We start from the raw sequence: 21,610 nt of genomic DNA, 5'->3' as shown, positions 1-21,610 counted from the left end.
CTTCCCGAAAACCTTATTAAAATACTAAAAATTAAAAACTGCATAACTTCTTCAGGCTAGTTTGCACATCTGTTCATGATCACTTTTCAGATAAAGTGAAAATAATTGCTGAGATGCTCAGTAGAATTCAGTTCCAAGAGAGCCTACCACCTATTTCCATTTAACTAATATACACATATGACCCCCCAAATAGTATAAGAATTAGCCTAGTCTGGGTGTGTAAACTGGATGTCTGCCTGGCTTAACAATGGCATTCCCGGTACCCAACACAGTGCTCAACAAACAGTAGGCACTCCATAAACATCCATTGAATAAAAGGGTTTTACTTAAAACTAAAAAAAAAAAAAAAAATTAGATGAGCAGACTGATATGTGCATTCTATATTTCCTTACATATCAGCTGACTCACATTTTGCCAACATTAAATATTTTATAAAGTAATAGTTATACTTATTTTTATAGGTTTTAATTATTCATTTTGCTCCCAAAATAAAATGAATTTTCTAAATAACTATAATTCTGATGGCTAACAAAACAGCAATATTTTCTAATTTTTAACCACTAATTTAAAGCTTGTTTAGCAAAAGTTTATTACAAGAGTGAGAAAATCATAAGTATAAAATGTCCTAAAATCTATGATCTGTCTAAAACATATTAAAGAAAATCTTAAAAATATTCTCAAAAGAAAAGTTATCCAGTTTTAAATAACTTGTTTTGCTAACTCAGGACTTAAAATATCAACTCAAAAATACTGTTTAAGTTTGGAAGCTATTTCCAACCAATACATAACTACATTTTGAAACCACATTATAATAACTTTGTATTTCTTCTGGTCACTTCCTAAAACAAATCTAAGCTGACATGCATCCTATACAGAGAAGAAATAGCATATTTTCTTCAACTACACTGAGACCATCACTGATTAAAAAATTTTATGTATGAGCTATTCAGAAACACTTTTAGTGGTAACTCAGGGGAAAAAAAATAAAAAGATATACACAAGTGAAAAATAATGAGCTAGGACTATTAAAATTTATTCTTTCTTTAAATATTTTTTACAACTCAACTTTCAAATAAATTTGAGTTTCCAAAGGATAGGACTCATTAATTAACTGAAATTTTAGACTTGTAGGTATGCAGGATAATTTGTCTCTCTTTCAGCTGAAAGCTGACAAGAGCCTGCTTTATCAGCCATATTCCACTAGTTACTAAGTCCTGCTGATTTTACACTCTAAATATTTCATTTATTTATAGTTAGAGTACAGGTCCTGAAGCTGGAGTACTCAGGTTCAAATTGTGGCTCAGCCACTTTCTAACTATTCATCTTGGGAAAATTGCTGTTTTATTTGGCTCACCTATAAAATAGGATTAGTGACTGTTTCAGACATCTGTTTTGAGGATTAAATAACCTATTTTAACATACTTAGAAGAATATACAGTAAGTGCTTGATAAATGTTAGCTCTCCTATCACTATCAAACTCTAGGTCACTTATCTGGCCAGGACTACTGCACAGTCTACTAAGTGGTCTCCTTGTCTCTAGTCTTGTTGCCTTCAAATCCATTCTCCATCCTACTATCTGTTAATCTAACGCAAATGTGACCATGGGACTTAGTCCCACGCACTCCTCTTCCCGGTATGTCACACACAAGATTTGTAAATGCTGCATCTTCCTTCTTAGCAGCAAGATTCACCTTGCTTTTCTCAAAGTCTCTTACCAGGCCGGAAACATAAATGGTAATATTTTTCAAATAAATTGTCAGATATTGTGTTACCTTCTTCCTGTTCTATAAAAATATCTTCTATCACTGTAGTTAAGACAAACTGAGATAGCAAAGCAGCAGAAAAGGAGACAGAAAAAAAAAGAAACTAAACTAACCGAGACATTTTGTACTTAGTAGCAAACAACTTAGTAAATCCGAAGTAACTATGTAAACATCATCAAATGAGTAGTGGCTACCCCTTGTATCCCCTAGAATATTGTTTTGCAAGTGCTGGAAGTTTCAAAACCACACTCAAAAGTATGTATTAACATGGGTCCAAATGCACTGAAATATAAAGCTATACGGATTTTCCTATATATCCTTCAAATCTGAGCTCAAGAATTACCAACTCTGTAGACTTCCCTGACACAAAGTTAATTATACCTTCTTCTTCAACTCTATCTTGTATTATACCACACCACATAGTAAATCATTTAATGTTTTTCTATCCTCCAAAAATATGAGCTTCATGAAGGCAGAGGGACTGGCAATTTTTGCACCCTAGTATCTAGCAAATTGAATGGCACAAAATAAATTGTACAACATATGTTTGCATGATATATTATACTTTATAAAGCATTACCGTGTGATATAACATGTTTTTCTATTATCTTTCCACACCTTAATGTTTCTGAAATAAGAATGTCAAATAATTAAGTATATTTTAACATGGCAGTGCGTCTCCTTTCTCTTGGAAGGCTATTATTAAAATGATGATGCATCATATAATATATGGTGCCCAATAATCCAGAAAATACAGTATAAATGAATAACTCCAGCATTAATGAAAATGGTGCCAACAATTATTTTTCTTATTAATGTGGTCACTTCTTCATTTTCTCTAGTAATATAGGACAGCAATGGCTAAATGTTCCCAAATTACAAAGAAGAACACATAAATTATTTAAATATATTTATAAAATATATCACATTTTTCTTCAGAATTATCAATATTTTTCCTAAACTAATATAAATCAGCTTTACTTCTGAAGATGTACTGTTACCAGAAAGATTCTAATACCTCAATCAAAAGCGTAGTACTATGAGAACATTAAACTGAAAGTATCTTTTATATTCTTTTAATATTCCATAACTTATATCTACCTTTTTTCTTCATGCACTGCCTACCTGACATTATTTTAAATGATGGCAAGATATACTGCTTCCTCAACCATGTTTTTCTCTTTACCAGACTCTGTAATTCTGCTTACATGGGACAACGTCCTAATTATGTCTCTAAGATTTAATTATTGCCTTTTCCACTTTCCAAAATTATTCTATCGTCTGACCAACACACACTTCATCCTAAACATTTTTGCCCTGACAAGATTTCAGTTCCTTAAATTATGAATGATCAATCTGCTCTCAATATCCTTTTTCTTTTCTTTTCTTTTTTAAGAGACAGAGTCTTGCTCTTTCACCCAGGCTAGAGTGCAGTGGTTGGATCATAGTTCATTGCAGCCTCAAACTCCTGGGGCTCAAGTGATCCTCCTGCCTCAAGCTCCCAAAGTAGCTGGGACTCCAGGCATGCACCATTACACTCAGCCATTTTTTTTTTTTTTTCATTATTTTAGAGACAGGGTCTCACTGTGTTGCCCAGGCTGGTCTCAAAGTCCTGGGCTCAAGTGATGCTACCACCTCAGCCTCCTCAACCACTGTAATTACAGCACATGTGCCCCATTCAACGTCCTTTTTCTACATAGCCTTTTTCTCTTCCCACTATGCTAATCTGTCCATGTGTTAAAAAAAAATTACATTCTTTCTTTTATGAAATGAATCTAACAAGGTATTTTTAAATTTTTTGCTAAAAATCTATTATACTACACTAAAATAATAATTTTAATTCTAATCAATGACAGCATGCTGGCAAAAACTTGGATAGGAAATACAGGTAATTTCCCTAAAGATTTACCAATTAATATCAGTCTACATCTGTAAATGTTGGACATAATCAGATTGTTTACCAGACTGAATTTAGGTAAATCTGCATAATGAACATGAATTACTTCACAGTCAAACATGCATTACTTACATCAGAACTTACATCTTTGAATTCCTAAGAACAAAAAAAGTTTACAATATTGAAAAGATTATGGGATATTATCTAAAACCCTGAGCCCCTTGTTGCTTCTGCTTTCCCGTAAGATATACTCTCTCCCACAAAGAACTGAAAATTTCTTTAGGCAAAATAACAGCTTCTGATACTGAATCAAAATGGTTCCATCATTTAATTCTAAAAATAGATAATATAAAAATTTAGAAATTTATATTAAGAGAATATGCTTTTATCAAAAAAAAAATTAATTGCCTTTGACTCTAAACCACATCATCAGCTGTAAAGTTCTCTATCTTAGTTTGGTTTCTTTAAAAGCTACAAACTATACCTATATGTAAAATTACTTAAAAAGAAAAATTATATTCTCATGTGGAAGGGGATGGATGAAAGCTTAGGAAAGCTGTTAATTCCCCCCAAATCTGCTCTTAGTTAAACCAAATTTTGGAACACTTCCAGACCTAGATAAAAATGCTAAGTTATACTTAAAGTATTTTATAGAACACCAAATATATTCTATTCAAATCTAAATATGTAGTTTAAATATACTTTAAGATTTATCAAACATTAAATAAACATTAAATACTTATAAATATTTAATATTTGCTTAATCACAAAACTAACACCTGTGTCATTTACCTGATATAAAAAAACCATCCAAAATGTAGTAAATATAATTTAAAATTATCACTTTGAAAGTTAATCACCTAAGAAGTCATTGATAATTTATGGTACTTCTATGGTTTTGAGTAATTCATTTTAATTAATGCATTTTTATATTTGCATTTCCATGGAAATTACAAGAGTTATTACATACATAGTGCAGAATGTATCTGTATAACTAAATTGACATTAAACCTATTTAATCTAGAACGTTTCTAAAAACTTCACTGAGCTGCCATAATTTTTGTCAGCATATGTAGTACTGAATGACCATTAAAATACCTGAATTGAAACTATTCCAGTCTAGCAGTTTGTAAGATCTTGTGTTACCCATAATTCCGACAAAGGCTGAGTTCAAAACAGCAAATTAGTAGATCAGTTTTAGGTGCAGAATAGTAGGAATAAAACAAAAAAACACTACAAACAAGAACACAATTAATAACACCACTCGACAGGAACTGGAAAGACACAGACAGCAGAGTTAATAAGAAGTAGAAACAGGAAGGGAAGAAGAAGCATGCTACAGTAATCTAACATTAACTAATCTAATTATTTAAGTTAATTACCTTGGTTTTTAAAACCACCCCATTCTTTCCCTTGTTGTATACTCCTGCTTAATATTTACCAAAGGAGTAAGTTCTAAAAAAACCTCCAAAATAATAATCCATAGAGTTGGAAGGTGGCAGTGGTTTTAAAATAAGATTTTTTTCCTTCTCTAGTGAGAATAAAATAAAAATTTCCCACATTCACTAGTCAAAAAATAGCTGCGAGATTCACTTGAGAATGCAAACACAGCATTTTTAACACTAGGCACATGCATCTCAATCCATCATAAGTTTCTCTCAGTAGAATAATTCAGTGTCACAACATTAATACATCATCACTATGGTAGATACTAATCTAAAGTTTTAACATTCAGCTTTTTTTCAAAAAATTAAAATTTTTCATAATTATTTAAGGGGCCTGGAGTTAATAAATGCTCTTAAGGAAATGTTCCATTTTAGTGCATAATAGTACATAAAACAATCCAAATAATGTGATATTTTAAATCAAAATAATATAGCACTGGAACCATTAGAATATATAATTGATACATATTTAACTGAAAATAATACAAAATGAAAATATAACTCATAGACCATTAAAAGCACTTAGGTGTATATGCCCATAACCTCTTAGGAAATAATACATTAATAACTGAGAATTTCTACATGTGAACTGAAAAAATATTCTAAAGGAGGAGGAAAGAGACAAAATAGATGAGCTTGTAATTACAATACACAAAACACAATAAAAATTCTTTTCCTCTCCAGGCCTGGATCCTTATATTTCTTACACAGCTATAATGAACTGGCAGGTATAATAAACCCTAAATGGCATTTTTTTTTAAAAAAAAAGTAGTGACATTTTAAATACAGCTTTCTACTTAAACTTATTTAAGTAAACTTCATTTGTTCTCCCAGACTCTACAGCTTACTCAGAGTACATGGAAGCAACAAAATAAAATCAAAATGTTTTCAGTAAGCAGAAGACATCAAAAACAATGAATATATTCCTAAAATTTTTGGAACTATCAGATCAGTGAGTGCCATCTATTAAAATATTTGATGGTCCATAGAAACACAGATAACTAGCCTTGGGTCATACAGTTAATGTCAAATATCTTAACTCAGTATTTCTTTGCACTTTCCAAATAATTCAAGTTCTTAAATACAAAGATGTAGAATTTGGCATAGTCTTCAAGATCTCAATACATTAAAATGGCATCAGTCTGAATTTTCCTTTAAGTACTGTGGATTATGCAAATACAACAACGAAGAAAAGATCTAAAATTGACCAGAAAAATAAGAAACAGGAGAAAAAAACAAAACAGAGAAGAAAAAGAGAAGACTGGTGCTTAAAAGATATGTATTTGTTCAGCTTTAGAGTTAAATAATCCTCACTAGCACTGTTTTTCTGAAATCTCATTCAGGGTCCAGATGAATTCCATTGTGCTTCTCTGTAACAAACTCAAATGACACTAAACCACAGGGTATATAATAAATGTTTAAAAATTTTTAAAGAATGGTAATGCTCTGTAGCCTCAAAATTTCTATCTATAATGTTTTCCATCTAGTAATTTCAGAGCATTTTACTCATCTATTTATAGCTATCAATACAAGCCTCACAAAGAGGTCCTTGGAAGTGACAATTTTCAAAAATATGTATGCACATATGCTAACTACGAATACTAATATAACTTCAAGTTTAAGGTAAGTCAGTTGAGCATCTAGTCAGCAAGAGATGCAAGAGCACATTCCTTATACAAAGTTTCCACCATTTATTACACTTATTTTAGACTTAAAAAAATCAATGCAATATTTCTAATCCAAGAGCCTGACATTACTGGGTCTTTGATACTATTCTCTTTTAGAATTATGGCCCCATGTTTCAAAGAAGTGAGCTACTATTCTTACTTGTTTGCTTTACATGGAACAAACGGCTATATAAAAGAAACTGAGGAACCAGAGGTTTATTTTTTTTTAATTCTTAGATACTCTACACAATATGTACAGTTACTTTTTTCTTTTCTTTTTTTTTTTTTTGATAGGGTCTCACTATGTTGCCCAGGCTGGAGTGCAGTGGCTATTCATAGGCCTTATCATAGCACACTACAGCCTCTAACACCTGGGCTCAAGCAATCCTCCTGCCTCAGCCTCTGAGTAGCTGGGATTACAGGCACTCACCACTGTACTCAGCTTTACAATTAAATTTTAAAAGATTACCTCTTTTAAAAACAAGGAAATTAAATAATCTCTAAGGAGCTATTGCTAACAAAAAGAATTAATACATTAAATTAATGGCCATAATGGTCAAATTATAAAATTTGCGTCAAAGAAAATAGCTGACTCCAAAGTTAGTTAAAGATTTCCTAAAATGATACCTTCGTCTAAAAGAAACCAAGATCTGTTTAGTTTGTATAGAAAAGTAACTGAAACATACTTCTTCATTTGATTATTTTTAATTAAGACTACTACGAATATTTTAAAGTAATGTGCCAGTTTATACTTTTTCATTTTTCTTTTCAGACAGGTTTGGCTTTAAAAAATCATAAAAATCTATTTTAAAAATCACAATTTAAATAAAGAAAACATTGAAACAAATTTTTTAAAAACATACCAGGATTGTGGATACGATCCAAAAGCTTCACAGAACGTGCGCTAACAACACCCCCAACATGCACGAGAAATCCAGGAGGAAATGCCGTCAAGGTAAAAAATGGAAATTCCTAGTAGAAAGAATGGGAGGAAAATACAACTGACCATGTGGAAAATATAAAAAAATTGCCTGTTAAAAAGCTTGTCATAGGAAATGTATTCTATCCCTTGAAATAAAAGGCTGCCCATTATACATTAAACATGCTTTGTAATTAAAAGTTTCATTAGATATTTAGAGTTCCAAATCCATTTTCCCATATATATACTTTTATACAGAACCTAAATACTCTTTTTATTAATTCTCAATGAGAAAAAATGTTCTTAGAGTTCCCATTTGAGATATTTGGAACACACTCTTCCTTCCTCTCAACCTCCTACCTTAACATAATTTTGCAATAAGATGAGGGGACTGCCTTCTGTACCCCTTATCTATTTCTCAGTGGTGCAGATGCCCCCTTCACATACACACCCAATATAAGCCATTGAGGGGATTGCCCTAACTCTCTACCCCTTTTCTATTTCTCAGTGGTATAGATGCTCCCTTCACGTAACACACCCAACACAAGCCATTGGTAAAGACTCCAAAGGCCTGGGGCAAGAGACCTAAAAAAAAGTGGGAACAAGGAAGGGGAAGTGAAAAGATGAGTAGTGTGGGTTAAAAGAAAGGAGAGAGGATGAGGGCAAATATCAAGTTGAGGCAGGTAGAGAACTGCTGTGTGGGATTATTTACTCTCTAGCAGGAGCAAATCCAAGTACATAAATGTATATTAAGGAAAGGAGAAAGGTAAACAAATAAGAATTAGGGAGGCAATAAAATTCCACAAGCTCTTCCAAGCTTTATTCTCCCCTTTTCTCTCAAGGACATAAAACTCGTCAACTTAAGAGACAAAAAGAGAACCGATAAAGCAGAAAAAGGAAAGTCACTGAAATACCATGAAGGAAGAAAGGGGAGCTCCTGTGGCTGCACAGAGGCCCCTCACATTATACAAACTGGAAGCAGGCAAAGGAAACTTGGTATCTGACCTGTCTGGTGCTAAGACTAATGCAACTCACTTAACCAGAGTCAACTTACCAGCAGCCTCAGCTATTTTAAATATAACTGAGAGCTGCAAAGTAAGTAAAACAGAGCTCTCCACAGTGAAAAAAAAAAAAAAAACTGTTATGGTGTCAATTATCAAAGCTCATGCATTTTATTCACAGAAGATCTCCAAAGATCATATTCATATTATAATATATAGTAGTTAAATATCTTTTAAGAACATAAATTAGGTATCTTATTTTCTAGACCACAGTAGATTCAATGCAACAAATAAAAGCTGGGAGAGAAAAAGATACAGAATACTACTAGAAGCAGGCACATTAAAAGCAACAAGATTATTGACTGGCTGCTTAAAGCATGGAGAATACAAACTCACAAAAGCTTAATTCACAAAGCATAGCAACTTGGAATCATTTAGTACAAAAGCAAACAGTCCTGCACACCTCAGTAATCCATGAAGGTTGAGTATAAAATAAATATGTGTATGTATGTATATCTACGCACACACAAATATTTAGAAATGGATTCAGTTTGAATTTAGAAGTAATCTTTAAATCAAAAAAACCAAGAAAAAAATTTAGATTGTGTAAGAAAAGAATACAAAACCAGTCTATGGAAGTGGTTAGGTTTGGCCCAGCAGAAACAGGGAAAGGAGAAGGAAGAGGACAAAAGGGGAAAATGTCACTTAAATGTGTTATAAAATGTTTAGACAAAATGCATTCTTATTTCCATTTGAACTTTTTAAATGTAAGTTTTAAATGAGAGATGTACAAGTGAGCTTATGTTATTAGTAATGTAAGTTAGGTCTTTATGATTTTTCTTCAATGTCAGAAACACTTAAATTTTAAAATTTCCTCAAAATATCTGAGGTATGTGATGGTCCCATAGAATAAAAAAGCACTTTACATTTAATCTTTATACTTAAATCTTTTAAGTATCTATACAAGAGACACTGAAAATAAAATTTGTGTAAGCTAAATGGAAAATAGTACTTCCTTCTAAAACTAAGAAATAAATTAGGTTAAGTTCACATATGAGAAAATACCCGGGGCCAGGTGCAGTGGCTTACTCCTCAGCACTCTGGGAGGCCAAGGCAGGAGGATTGCTTGAGCTTAGGAGTTCTAGACCAGCCTGAGCAAGAGCAAGACCCCCATCTCTACTAAAAATAGAAAAATTAGCTGGGTGTGGTGGTGTGCACCTATAGTCCAGCTACTCAGGAGGCTGAGGCAGGAGGATTGCTTGAGCCCAGGAGTTTGAGGTTGCTGTGAGCTATTATGACGACACTGCACTCCAGCCCGGGCGACAGAGCGAGACTCTGTCCATCCGCCCGCCCCCCCCAAAAAATCTGCATATAAGATTTTAAAGAAGTATGAAAAAAATGAAATTAAATGGTTTCTCTATTCAGGATTCTTTAATCTTCTCCCCAAATTATGGGACACTGGATAAAGAAACGAGGGAAAACATACTAGAGCTGATCAGAGCAGAAAAACATAGGGCAACCAGAAGTGAAGGCCCACTCTGCCAACTTTACACATTAACTGCCACGTGAGTTGAATTTAAGTAATGCTAGTTTTGAGCCCAGGGCCTCACGAAGCATATGAAGACTCAGTTCTCTGAAACAAATTCAATAAATATGTCATGAGTCATATACAACTCAACTGGCGTGCAAGGTAAAAATTGATTCTAGCATTTTCTGAAGTTGCACATAACTCATGCACAGAAAATAAAAAATAAATTTTTCATTAAATTAGGAAACAAAATGATCCTATTTTCATAATAAAACATGGTGGCCCCAGGGAAAAATTTTTTTGTGTGTGGCAGTCAATGTGTTAAACTCTGTCTTACATGTCCCTAGTTCACTAATCAGCATACCAATTCACTCTGAAACATAAAATTTAACCTATAATAAATAAAAATGTCACTGTTATTTAACCAAAACTCCAGTTCCAGATAATTTTCTTCTTAGAAGAGCTACTTGCTGAAATCCATGAGAGACTGTTAAGTATCTCACATCTCCACCACCATCACTAGGTAATACTTTTGAGTACTTAACAAGTACCAGGCCCTGTGGAAAGTATTCTAAATCTATGTTTTATAACCTTTCCCATGCCATGAGAGGGAGATACTATTATTCCCATTTTTTATATGAAAAACGGAGGTCAAAAGAGCCTTTTATTCCTAGACTCTTTCTGAGCAACAAACCTTATATCTGGTTTGCTTGTCATTCTAAGAACTTGATTTTTGTCAATAATGTTTATTATATCTGATAAATTTACAGATTTTTTCCACTGAAAAGGAAGCTTCCTTATGATCAGTCCACGCACACCTGCTTTCAATGCCTAGATGTGAATTTCAGAAACTGCAGAAGAAATTTTCTCCAGCAAATACGTAGTACCTAGATGGACTTTCTATGTTGATGCTTTGACATAAGCCAAGTGCATGTAGCTTAAAAATATTTAATATTGTGCACTCAAAGACAGGCTAACTGAAAAATCATCAGAACACAATGGGAGTATTCTTTTTAAAAAGAGATTTAAATAGGATTTTTCTTAGAAAATATTTATTTTTTAAAAAATTAATTTTTTTATTTCAAAAGACCAAAGTAAACATTTTAGTTATAAAACTGATGCCAGATTCCTACTATGATTTATTGTACAACTTTATCCCCACTTCTAAAAAGATTACAATTCATCAAGAGTTTGCTTTGTTCCTCACTAATAGCTACTTTAAAAGGAAGGTTCCATGCCATGTATTTGGGAAATACTAGGTTAAGCTAAATTAACTACGTTTCTTTACTGAAAAAAAATATAAAACCCAGAAACTAAAAAGTAACTTCCATTTTTCTTACAGGTAAAACAAGAAATTTACTGAAAAACAAATCTATCTACTCTATGTCAAATAATGCACAGGTGGAATCTAAATCTAAATAAAACTTTCATTTCTCTCATTTCCCAAAAATATGGCACCTTTTGCAAGATCTTGTCAAGTTCTTTTTTTAATGCTCTTGTGAGAGAAAAGAATAACACTTTTATTTTTGAGAACTGCTACTTGAATAATCCATTAAATAAAAGAGGTCGGGCAAATAAAGTTTGTCTTTCCTCAAGAAAAAAAAGGCCATACAATTTATTAAGGGTGGTTTAGCAAGGAATAAAAATGAATATTAAAAAGATATATATATATATAAAAAAAGATAAAAGTAGGCTGGGTGCAGTGGCTCACGCCTGTAATCCTACCTAGCACTCTGGGAGGCCGAGGTGGGAGGATTGCTCAAGGTCAGGAGTTCGAGACCAGCCTGAGCAAGAGTGAGACCCCGTCTCTACTAAAAATAGAAAGAAATGATCTGGACAGCTAAAATATATATAGAAAAATTAGCCAGGCATGGTGGCACATGCCTGTAGTCCCAGCTACTCGGGAGGCTGAGGCAGGAGAATTGCTTGAGCCCAGGAGTTTGAGGTTGCTGTGACCTAGGCTGATGCCATGGCACTCTAGCCTGGGCAACAGAGCAAGACTCTGTCTCAAAAAAAAAAAAAAAAGATATAAGTAGTTTAAGTTGGCAGAATTAAGGCATATTGGAACACATATTGGGAGAATTCTTCATAATTCTATACAAATTTTTCTTAAAACAAAAGCCATGCTAATGGCAGCCACCCACGGTGAACAGGAAAGCTAAAGATAATGATGCTTTTGCTATTTGCTATGGACACAGGGTAGAGAAGTAGTCTCCTAAACTCAAGTAGCTAATGTTGATATAACTGCCATTCAGGATTTATGAAGTTGTAAATGAAAACTATCACTCTCCACACCTTTGCTTTAATTCCATGAAGGTTATCTAGTAATGTATGTGCAGTGTGTTAACATGTCCAAAATTTTAAGAATGTTTAAAAACATATTTGAAAACATAAATTTTATCCAAACTAAATTTAAAATGATTTTCATTGATTAATATTTTTTCCCTTAAAGTGAGACGGTTTTAAAGATTCTTAGTATAGACAGTAAAGTCACAGGCCCAACATACAGGCAAAATCCCATTATATCAACTTTCAGGGGAACCCAACTTTTTCTGCTGATGTAAATTCTGGAATGGTAATTAGAATTACAAGAAATCATATTCCTAGTATGAAGGGCTCTGTAGAGAACATAAAATTGGGAGGGGGGAAGAGATAAGAGCATTCCGGACACACACACACTTTCACTCTGACCGTCTTCGATGTTTTCAGTCTTTTGCTATATTTGGTTGAAACGGATTATTTGAATGTTTAGGTAGGCCTTTTGGTGACAGTTGTTGGTATGCCTGCAAGGTGTGAGAGTAGCTGAAAGGGAACTAACTGCTGCTTGATAAGAGTATAAAGCAAAGAACTGGGGACAGCTAAAGTCTGATCACTCTACTTATTTCAGCTCTGCTCTTTCCAGCCTTGTCTAAAAGGCAAACAGTGCATACACAGACACTTTCAACATAAGCAAAGAAAGTCTAGAAAAATTAAATTGGTATTATTTGTAATAATAGGATCTGAAAAGCAGTATTCTCAAGAGCCAACCTCTAGAAGAAAAATACCTATATTTTATAAAATGTACCCTTTTACAGGTATTTACCATGTTTCACCTTTTCCCCCCTAAATCCTGGTGCAGAATAGAACATGTTAAAGAAGATTCAGTAAATGCGTGTAGCTTCCAAATGAGACATAATGAAAGCTATGGAACTGTGTCTTAAAAAAACTGACATGACACATAAAATCATGCACTGTATTAATTATTAGAAAAAAGAACATGAGCCTCACAGTATTATTAAGTTAAAAAAACTTTGCATTATGAAAAAAAAAAAGCTAGCAACACTTGCTAAAAGCTTAAATAAAACTTAAATGACCAAGATTAAAACTAGAAAAGCTTCCAACACAAGAAATAGGCTCTCACACATGTTCAGAAACATACCCGCCTTCTACAGAACCTATGAGGCGATCCTCCCTTAGCAATGAAGTTTATTAAAAAAAGAGAGAGAGAAAAATCATCCAAAAACTGTAACTATTCATTTTCCTACTCAACAAATGTAACTAAATGTTAAACTTATAATTAAAATAGCTGCATTATACTGAATAGCCACATTATTTATATTAATATGTAGAAATACAGAATCTGAATCTGTACATTTCTTATCTGTGATTGGCCAGTGATAAAGATAATCTCAACAAATAAATATATTAACATACTAAAGAATTATTTTTAATGTAATAAAATTCTACTGAAATTTTTTTTCTGTAAAAATTTCTACCATTTCTTTCCTTTACTATAAGTTTAATGGAAAATAACATTAGCATTCAATAGGTATTTCCAAAAAGAATATTTCTTATAAAAGATTGGAGGACAAAACAAAAATAGTTATAGAATTATTCCAAAGCAAAAGTAATTATGCATAAACAAATTACTTCAATATCTTGAATATGTTCAAAATTACAATATTACAGATATATGAACAAAAACAGTTTATAAAAGTACATACGTACACAGAAGCATAAAATAAAGTCATATTAAGTGTAAGAATAAAGAATGTATAGTGAATCTTACCCTCTGTTCCAATGCTGACTGAGTCTGTTGTCTTAAAAGAGCTTTAAATGGCCCCCCTTCTTTTCCAGCACTACCACTTCCCATTCCTACAGAACATCAGTACATAAATAACAACCAAAAAACAACTATAGAAACAGAAAGTTTAATTGCATTCATCTTCATAAATATCGTAAGTCAAAATATGATAAAATGATCCAAAACATTTAAAGCATTTGAGATGACAGCTAAGCATATATTTTACTGTATTTTATTCACAAAGTTTCCTTTAGAAGCAAGATATCAAAGTCCTACTGACCACAGCTAGACTTAATTTGTTCTAAAAATTATATTCTGTTAGGTGGTGAAACTTTATATAGTATTGCATTTTTAAAAATTGAATCTTCTAATAAAAAATAATCAAGATAACAATTACTATGTTAATAACTTAAGGATACTAAAAGAAATAAATATTAAATATTTAATTAAATGTAAATATAGAAAGGAAATGCACTAATTCTGCTCCCTTAAAATATTCTAAAATTCTCTAAAGAGCATGAAATTTAGGCAATTTTGAAATACAGTCAAATCTATTTTCTGATAACTTCCCATTTCTGAATATATCATCGCAAAATAGTATTACTTCATACTTGTTAACATTTATTTGCAAAAATCAATAAATTTCTTTAAGAAGACTACAAGTCACAGACATGTAATAATAGACACATCACAAATGTACATAGTTAAGGATGAAAGACTTATATTTCCCAAACTCTTAGATGTATTTTTTAAGGCTTAATTTTAAATTTCTTTCCCTACCTTATTTTTTTGACAGTATCAGATCAACTACGGTCAAACAATTACAGAAAGCAGGGAGAGATGAGAAGCCAGTGCTCTACATACTAGAGTTAATCCCACTCCTTTCAAAACTGAAGATGCATACAGTCAAACTTACTGCAATGACTTAAAAAGGAACTGATTTACTTTTACATTTTTAGCTGTTCTTGGATAAGGAAACAAAGGTTAGCATGTGTATAGTCCCATTCTGTTCTTTAAAAACAAAAAGAAATTCATTTTTCTTATAGTAACCTAAACATTATTTTTTAGAGACTATACAATACTAAACATAGACATGAAACTAAGATCTTTACATGAAGGATATTAAAAGCCACAAAATAAAATGTAAATTTGTAGTGATAAGCAAAATATCAGAAAATATAGAATACTTGGATAATTAATGCAACAGACAGAAAAAAATGGATAATGAAAGAATATGACCAAAATGAGACTTAAACTGATTTAAACAGAATAATTTACTTATGTAACCATATGGTTTAGCAACATGATGATACAGGTCCAATGTGAATGGAATTAGGATGAAGGGAAAGATAGTAAAACATCTAAAACAGAAACTCTAATAATAAGAACCTAATAATTGTTGGAAATATCAACATCTATGTCCTTGGACATACTTTTTTAATATATAAAGTAATTTAGAAGAATATACATAATTATCCATCAAGTAATCCTCAATTATACCTTTATGATAATTCTAATTGTTTAACTCTCTACTGGTAAGAAAAATAATAGCAATGCATCCTGTAGAAAATACCCAGTAATTTTTTAGCACGAACAATAAAGGGATTAAAAAGCTGACATAATGTGTGATCCTACCAGAAGCAGCCAGGAACAGCTCTTCACTGAAAGAAACACTTTTCCTCAGAACTGGGCTGACAAGGCTAGAATGATGAGGGGTAAGGCTAGATTCCGAGAGGAGGAGACAGGACTTTTTAAGATGAAGGGAACCACAAGAGAGAGAGGGGGAGCTGGGAAACAGGTAAATCCTAGGTCCCTGTGGGTAAGGTGCTGTGGAGGAAAGTAGCAGAGAAAAGATGCAGATTCAGAAGATGATCAGAAAATGCAGGATAAGGAAAGCAATGATGAAGCAAAACATAACAGTAAAAATGAATTTTAAAATGTATAGACAAATTACACTAAGCAAATGAAAACTCAGTAGCAAGACCATCTATCCAACATAATGTAAATAAAAGGTATAGTCTAATACTTAACAAAATCTTTATAAACTTTGCAATCATCAGAATTTTTTAAATCACTAACTTAAGATTTTATGCCATTCTACTCACTTAACTGACTTCTTCAAAATACTTAAATTACCTACCCTTTCTTGTTTAAGAATTTGTAAGGTTAAAATGTACCACATTTTCAAATTTTTAAAGCCAGAAACTTGTTGGCTCAAATATAAACACCTATTTAAAGCGGTGAAGGTATAGTAAGTACTTCAAATGTTACCAACTAAAAGTAACATTTTTAAGTATTTTAATTGAATATCCATAAAAAATCAAATAGTACCAGATGAGGTGACAGATACCATTATTAATTTTAAATACATATTAACTTCCTTCTGTCCAGCTTTGAAATGAATATTAATACTTTTCTTTTTCCTCTAAAATTTTTAATAATTTAATCTGATCATAATACTATCTGCATTTATAGAGACTTGAGTACCCTAAGGGTCAAACACCCTCAGGATCACAAAAACTATACATGGTTAAAAGCCTGTAAGGAAAAAAAAAAAAAAAAGCCTGACTAAAAAAGTAACAATTAGCTTCAGTCAGTATCCTAACAATGACAATCGAGAATTCCATTCCTATTGGTTGATTACTTAGGAAAAACATAAAAATAAAGCCTTGTAAAAATAGAATCTACAGAAATAAATAAGAACTGTTTTAAAAGAGACCTACCAAAAAAGCAGACAATAGCTTTAACTATAAACAGAAAAAAGATTCAGTCTAAGTTTTATTAACTTTATTTTACTTTTGGTTTCCCAGTCCACATATAATAAATCAATTATAATCACATTATCTCTTACCACTATTTCTGATGACATTGATTTTGTATATAGGTAAATTAATAGGCAGAGAATCATAAAATACATGCTAAATTACAGTTTTAAAAATTTTAGAACAATCATAATTTTGCCATTTTAAATCTCCATGAGAAATAGGAATGCTCCTCAGGACTATTCAAGATATTTAGAGATTCGTGATAAAGCCAAGGGATTAAAAACTGCTAATATTCTACAAATAAGCTATTGTGTCAGTGAATAACTATTAAATGTAGAAATACAGGACAATAATACCTCATTTATAAATGAATTTTTAAAAACTAAAAATTTGGAGCTAGAAGATAAAATACAAAGTTTTCACTGATACAACAATTGACTGCCTACTAGAAAGCTAAGGGAAGAGAAGTCTGGTTCAGTTAATTTATTACTTGACAATCTTCTTTAGGCTTGATCTTTTGGTGAATTAAAGAAAAAGAAATAGACCAAGAAAATATTTTCAAATTTTTATCTCTAGTATGGTAAAGAAAAATAATAGATAAAAGTGCTGAAAAATGGTCTGGAATATAGTCAGTGGACCAAAGCCTCAAAAATATTTTCCAGGCCAGGTACAGTGGCTCAAACCTATAATCCCAGCACTTTGGGAGGCCTAAGTGGAAGGATTGCTGGAGGCCAGGAGTTCAAGACCAGCCTGAGCAACATAGTGAGACCCTGTTTCTACAAAAAAATTTTTTAAGTATCCAGGCATGGTGGCATGCTCCTGTAGTCTTAGATACTTAGAAGGCTGAGGTGAGAGGACTGCTTCAGCCCAGGAGCTCAAGGCCCCAGTGAGCTATGATCTCACCACTGCACTCCTGCTTGGGTGACAGAGAATCTGTCTCTAAAAATGTGTGTGTGTGTGTGTGTGTGTATGTATATATATTTTTTAAATGTATTCTTCAAATACCATCCTAAATCTTCCTGTTTTTATTGTCATAAATTTTAAGGTCAGAGTCTCTTATTCTTTATTTAAAAAAATTTTTTTTCACTATAATTTGAATGGTTCAATTTTTGTGGCATAAATATCGTTAACATGCCACATTCTAAAGTATCCATTACTATCAAATGCTACATTATTTTCAGACATTACTCACAATTACGTATATGTAAAAATAAAGCTAGTATCTTCAAAGAAACTGGTGAATATAATTATCTTCTTTATATTTTGTGACTACATTTATAAAAGTAGAAATTAAATCTACAGGCTTTTTTAAAACGCCCTTTCTTTAGAAGTAGCACTGGTTTGGAATTAAATTTCTTTTCATTGTTTTCACAAAATCTAGATTTATTTTATAAATTTCTTTTCTAATATAAAAATAGAGTTATTAAAGATGCTAAGTTAAAAATAACACAAATAAGAACTATGTTTTAGGGAAAATTGCCAGACAAAAATACTATTTATAAAACTGCAAACCATTAACTTTTAAAATTTATTTATTTATAATTTTTCTTAAAAATAATAATTTAATGATTTAAATAATTCTATTTCAAGTAAGGAACTAATTTGACTTTTTATCATAAAACATATTCCTAAAAACCCATAAAGATTATACATCAAAATACAAATAGGAGAGGGAAAATTATAAATTTAATAAATCAAGAAAAATTCAAGAATAAGTAAAATAAAAATGCTATTTTCTAACCTAGAAAATAAGACTAGGAAAACCAAACATTTTAAATCATAAGTTAATAAGTAGATAAATAAATCTGTTTTCCAATGTAACCATTTCAGTGGTTCTTAAGATTTTTTTTTCCATAATAAAACCTTAAAATTAAATTCAGAAATAGGCAGAAACAAATTCAAAAATGCTTATACTCCATGAGGAATTTGATTGCTAGTTACTAGTGTTATTTTCTAATCAAATGTTTTAAGATATTATCCTCTTAATTTTAGCATGAAATGAAAAATGTTTACATGCAAAAATAAATCTTGGACTTGATACCTACACTATGATTAAATTAATAAAATGTAGATCTCCAAACAAGATAATTTCTGAACTATACAAAATTTTCATATTCTAATTGCAGTTAACTGGAAATGATCAATATTCACATTATCTTTAACTTAAATGCCAAAAACAGGAGGAAAGATTTGGATGGAAAGCTAGTAAGAAACAGAAACAAATTTTTAAAAAAGAAAAAACAAAAGGTGGGTGGAAGCGCCTTACCAGTTTTGGGTGTCAAACTCAAATCTGTGTCAGAAGAAGAGGACTGTCGACTGTAGGACTTGGAAGGTGAAAAGGAATAAGTTTGGTTTTTCAGAGGGGTTGAGGGTCCTGATGAGTGAGTATTGGGATTGGGATCTTCATTGAAGGGAATCCTGCCAGAAGAAGGTGGAGAAATATTAAGTAATCATGTGCCAAAGGGCTTGACGGGTGGCAGCATGATCCAAACACCAGAAATGTATTGGGAAAGGGCCAGCAGTCATTTCTTAAGTGTGGAGCTGGGAATGAGGCCAAAGACAATCAATCGCTGCTTAACCATTCATCATTCTCCAGATAAATATTATCTACATTGAAACAGTTAATAAGCCAAGTGAAAAAGCAAAAAAAGCATGAAATGACAGACTAAGGGGTAAAAAATATTAAAAGGAGAAATAAAAAATAAGTATATGATAAAATATTTTCAAATAAACAATGCTTTTTTAAGTTACAAAAGAAAAAAATGATAACTACAAATGGTGTGTGTAAATATTCATAATTGGTTTTATATTTGCACACACAGATATCTTTGAAAGAAAAAAATGTTTCCTTATCCTATAGCATCAAGAGTGCCACAGCTAAAAACACAGCAGAGAGAAAAATGAATACAGCTACACAGAAACATTGCATTTAATGCAGAATAGTTGCTTACCTGTTTTCCAATAGCTCTCTTCCACAGAACGAAACAGAACCTACTGTATGTAACAGGTTTTATACATAAAGTAAATAAGCATATTGGAAGCTCTGGCGACTATTTCATTTAGAATCTAATCACCAATTTTATTTCTAAACCAACACAGAAATAATCACAAAAATACATACTGGAGAATTCTCAAAATTCACAGTATATATATGAAAGATAAGGTTCTTAGAGGTTCTGTGGAAGAGACTTTGGAAGCTGGAAGAACACTTTCACTTCCATATAGTCACAGCCTCTGTGGCGGCCAAATACAGTTCTTCGACTGAAGCTGGACTGCGAGTAAGAAAAGGAGGAAGCAAAGACTTGTGGTACCTGCCTACACTACCTGCCTGCCTGCCTCGGCAGCCACTCTGCCCGTGGCTTGCCTCTCCCCATCTCTGGAGTCTGAGCAGTCTCGTACCAGTATAGATGAGAGTGGGAACAGACACAGAGAAGTTCTGAGTAAGTCGTGAGCCAGTAGCAGTGTGAATTGGGCTGTTGTGAGTCGAGCGGCATCCATGGCTTGGAGGATGAACCAGCGGAGACCTGAGGGAATTCGCGGTCAAAGTGGAAGAAAAGAAAACAACACGTACAACAGATTGCAAAGTTATGTTAAAATAATTTCCAAAGAGCTTTAGTTAGGGGAGAGTACTTATTTTCTTTAATCCCTAGCATGCAAAAAACAAGTTAAAAGTAAAAAAGAAAAGCTAAAAATTAACTTGTTAGGACACAGTTACAAAGGATCGGATTAATAAATTAGGACTCTGAATAAGAAAAATAGCAAGCAGAACAGTCAATGGAATTAAATAAGAAAAAGACTGAGATTTGGATTTTAAGTTGCTTTAACACATTTGTTATTATTTTGATCACAACAGAACTTACTATATAGTATTTATGGGGGTGGGGAGGACATCCATAAAACTGAAAAGTCAAATATAAAGTTCTCATATTACTTTTGAAACTGAGATATGAATTGCTGATATAATTAATTATATTTTTCTATAAAGAAAGTTTAACAACTGCTTCTGTCTAGCATCTCAAGATAGGGGTTCTCAAGAATATGAAAATGACAGCATAAAGAGAAATAAGTAAACTCAATGGATATAAGCAAATACCCAAATTCCATATTTTAACACACCAAACATGCGACTTAAACCCAGGTTACACTGGAAATAAAACAAAGCCAGGGGATACTGCTTTTAAAAACACATTAATAAAGCCATGTAAGTAATTTTGTCTGGCTCTCATACAGAATATATTATGTAAACTACATTGTGAATTGAAATTTCGTAAGATACTAACTTACATCCTATAACAGATCACATCTGTGTGTGAATATAGATATACTTAGATCAGATATACAAGTGTATATTCATATATAACATTTAAAATTTTCAAGAAGAAATTTGGCTAAAAGGGTTACACTGAAGAGAGTAAAAAGGTATATTACATAAGAATCTTGAACTTCATATTAGCAATTATTTCACTGTACAATGTCTTTGCTTACACACGAGGGAAATAAAATCATATATGAGTACACTCTGAAAAATGATCATATCTCCATTTTCTAGAATTCAAGTTAA

At 32.1% G+C, this 21,610-nt stretch overlaps 1 protein-coding gene across 8 annotated transcripts in view; it reads right to left on the bottom strand.

Moving 5' to 3' along the window:
* C2CD5 (C2 calcium dependent domain containing 5) overlaps positions 1-21,610 on the bottom strand; it is an 89,673-nt gene that overhangs the window by 46,850 nt on the left and 21,213 nt on the right. For 5 of the 8 annotated variants that reach the window (XM_045554204.1, XM_045554205.1, XM_045554207.1 and 2 more), the window contains exons 8-10: positions 19,316-19,467; positions 14,270-14,355; positions 7,637-7,745 (exon numbers count right to left, since the gene is read on the bottom strand). In XM_045554204.1, coding sequence (XP_045410160.1) covers positions 7,637-7,745; positions 14,270-14,355; positions 19,316-19,467 — 347 coding nt within the window. Of the gene's footprint in view, positions 1-7,636; positions 7,746-14,269; positions 14,356-15,919; positions 16,112-19,315; positions 19,468-20,448; positions 20,663-21,610 lie in introns of those variants that run through there. The other 3 variants (XM_045554210.1, XM_045554211.1, XM_045554212.1) reach the window with 3 other exon arrangements.

Source organism: Lemur catta, chromosome 6 (assembly GCF_020740605.2).
Source record: "Lemur catta isolate mLemCat1 chromosome 6, mLemCat1.pri, whole genome shotgun sequence".
NCBI lineage: Eukaryota > Metazoa > Chordata > Mammalia > Primates > Lemuridae > Lemur > Lemur catta.
Note: the sequence above shows the minus strand (reverse complement) of the source record. Positions and strands in the feature narration are given on the sequence as shown.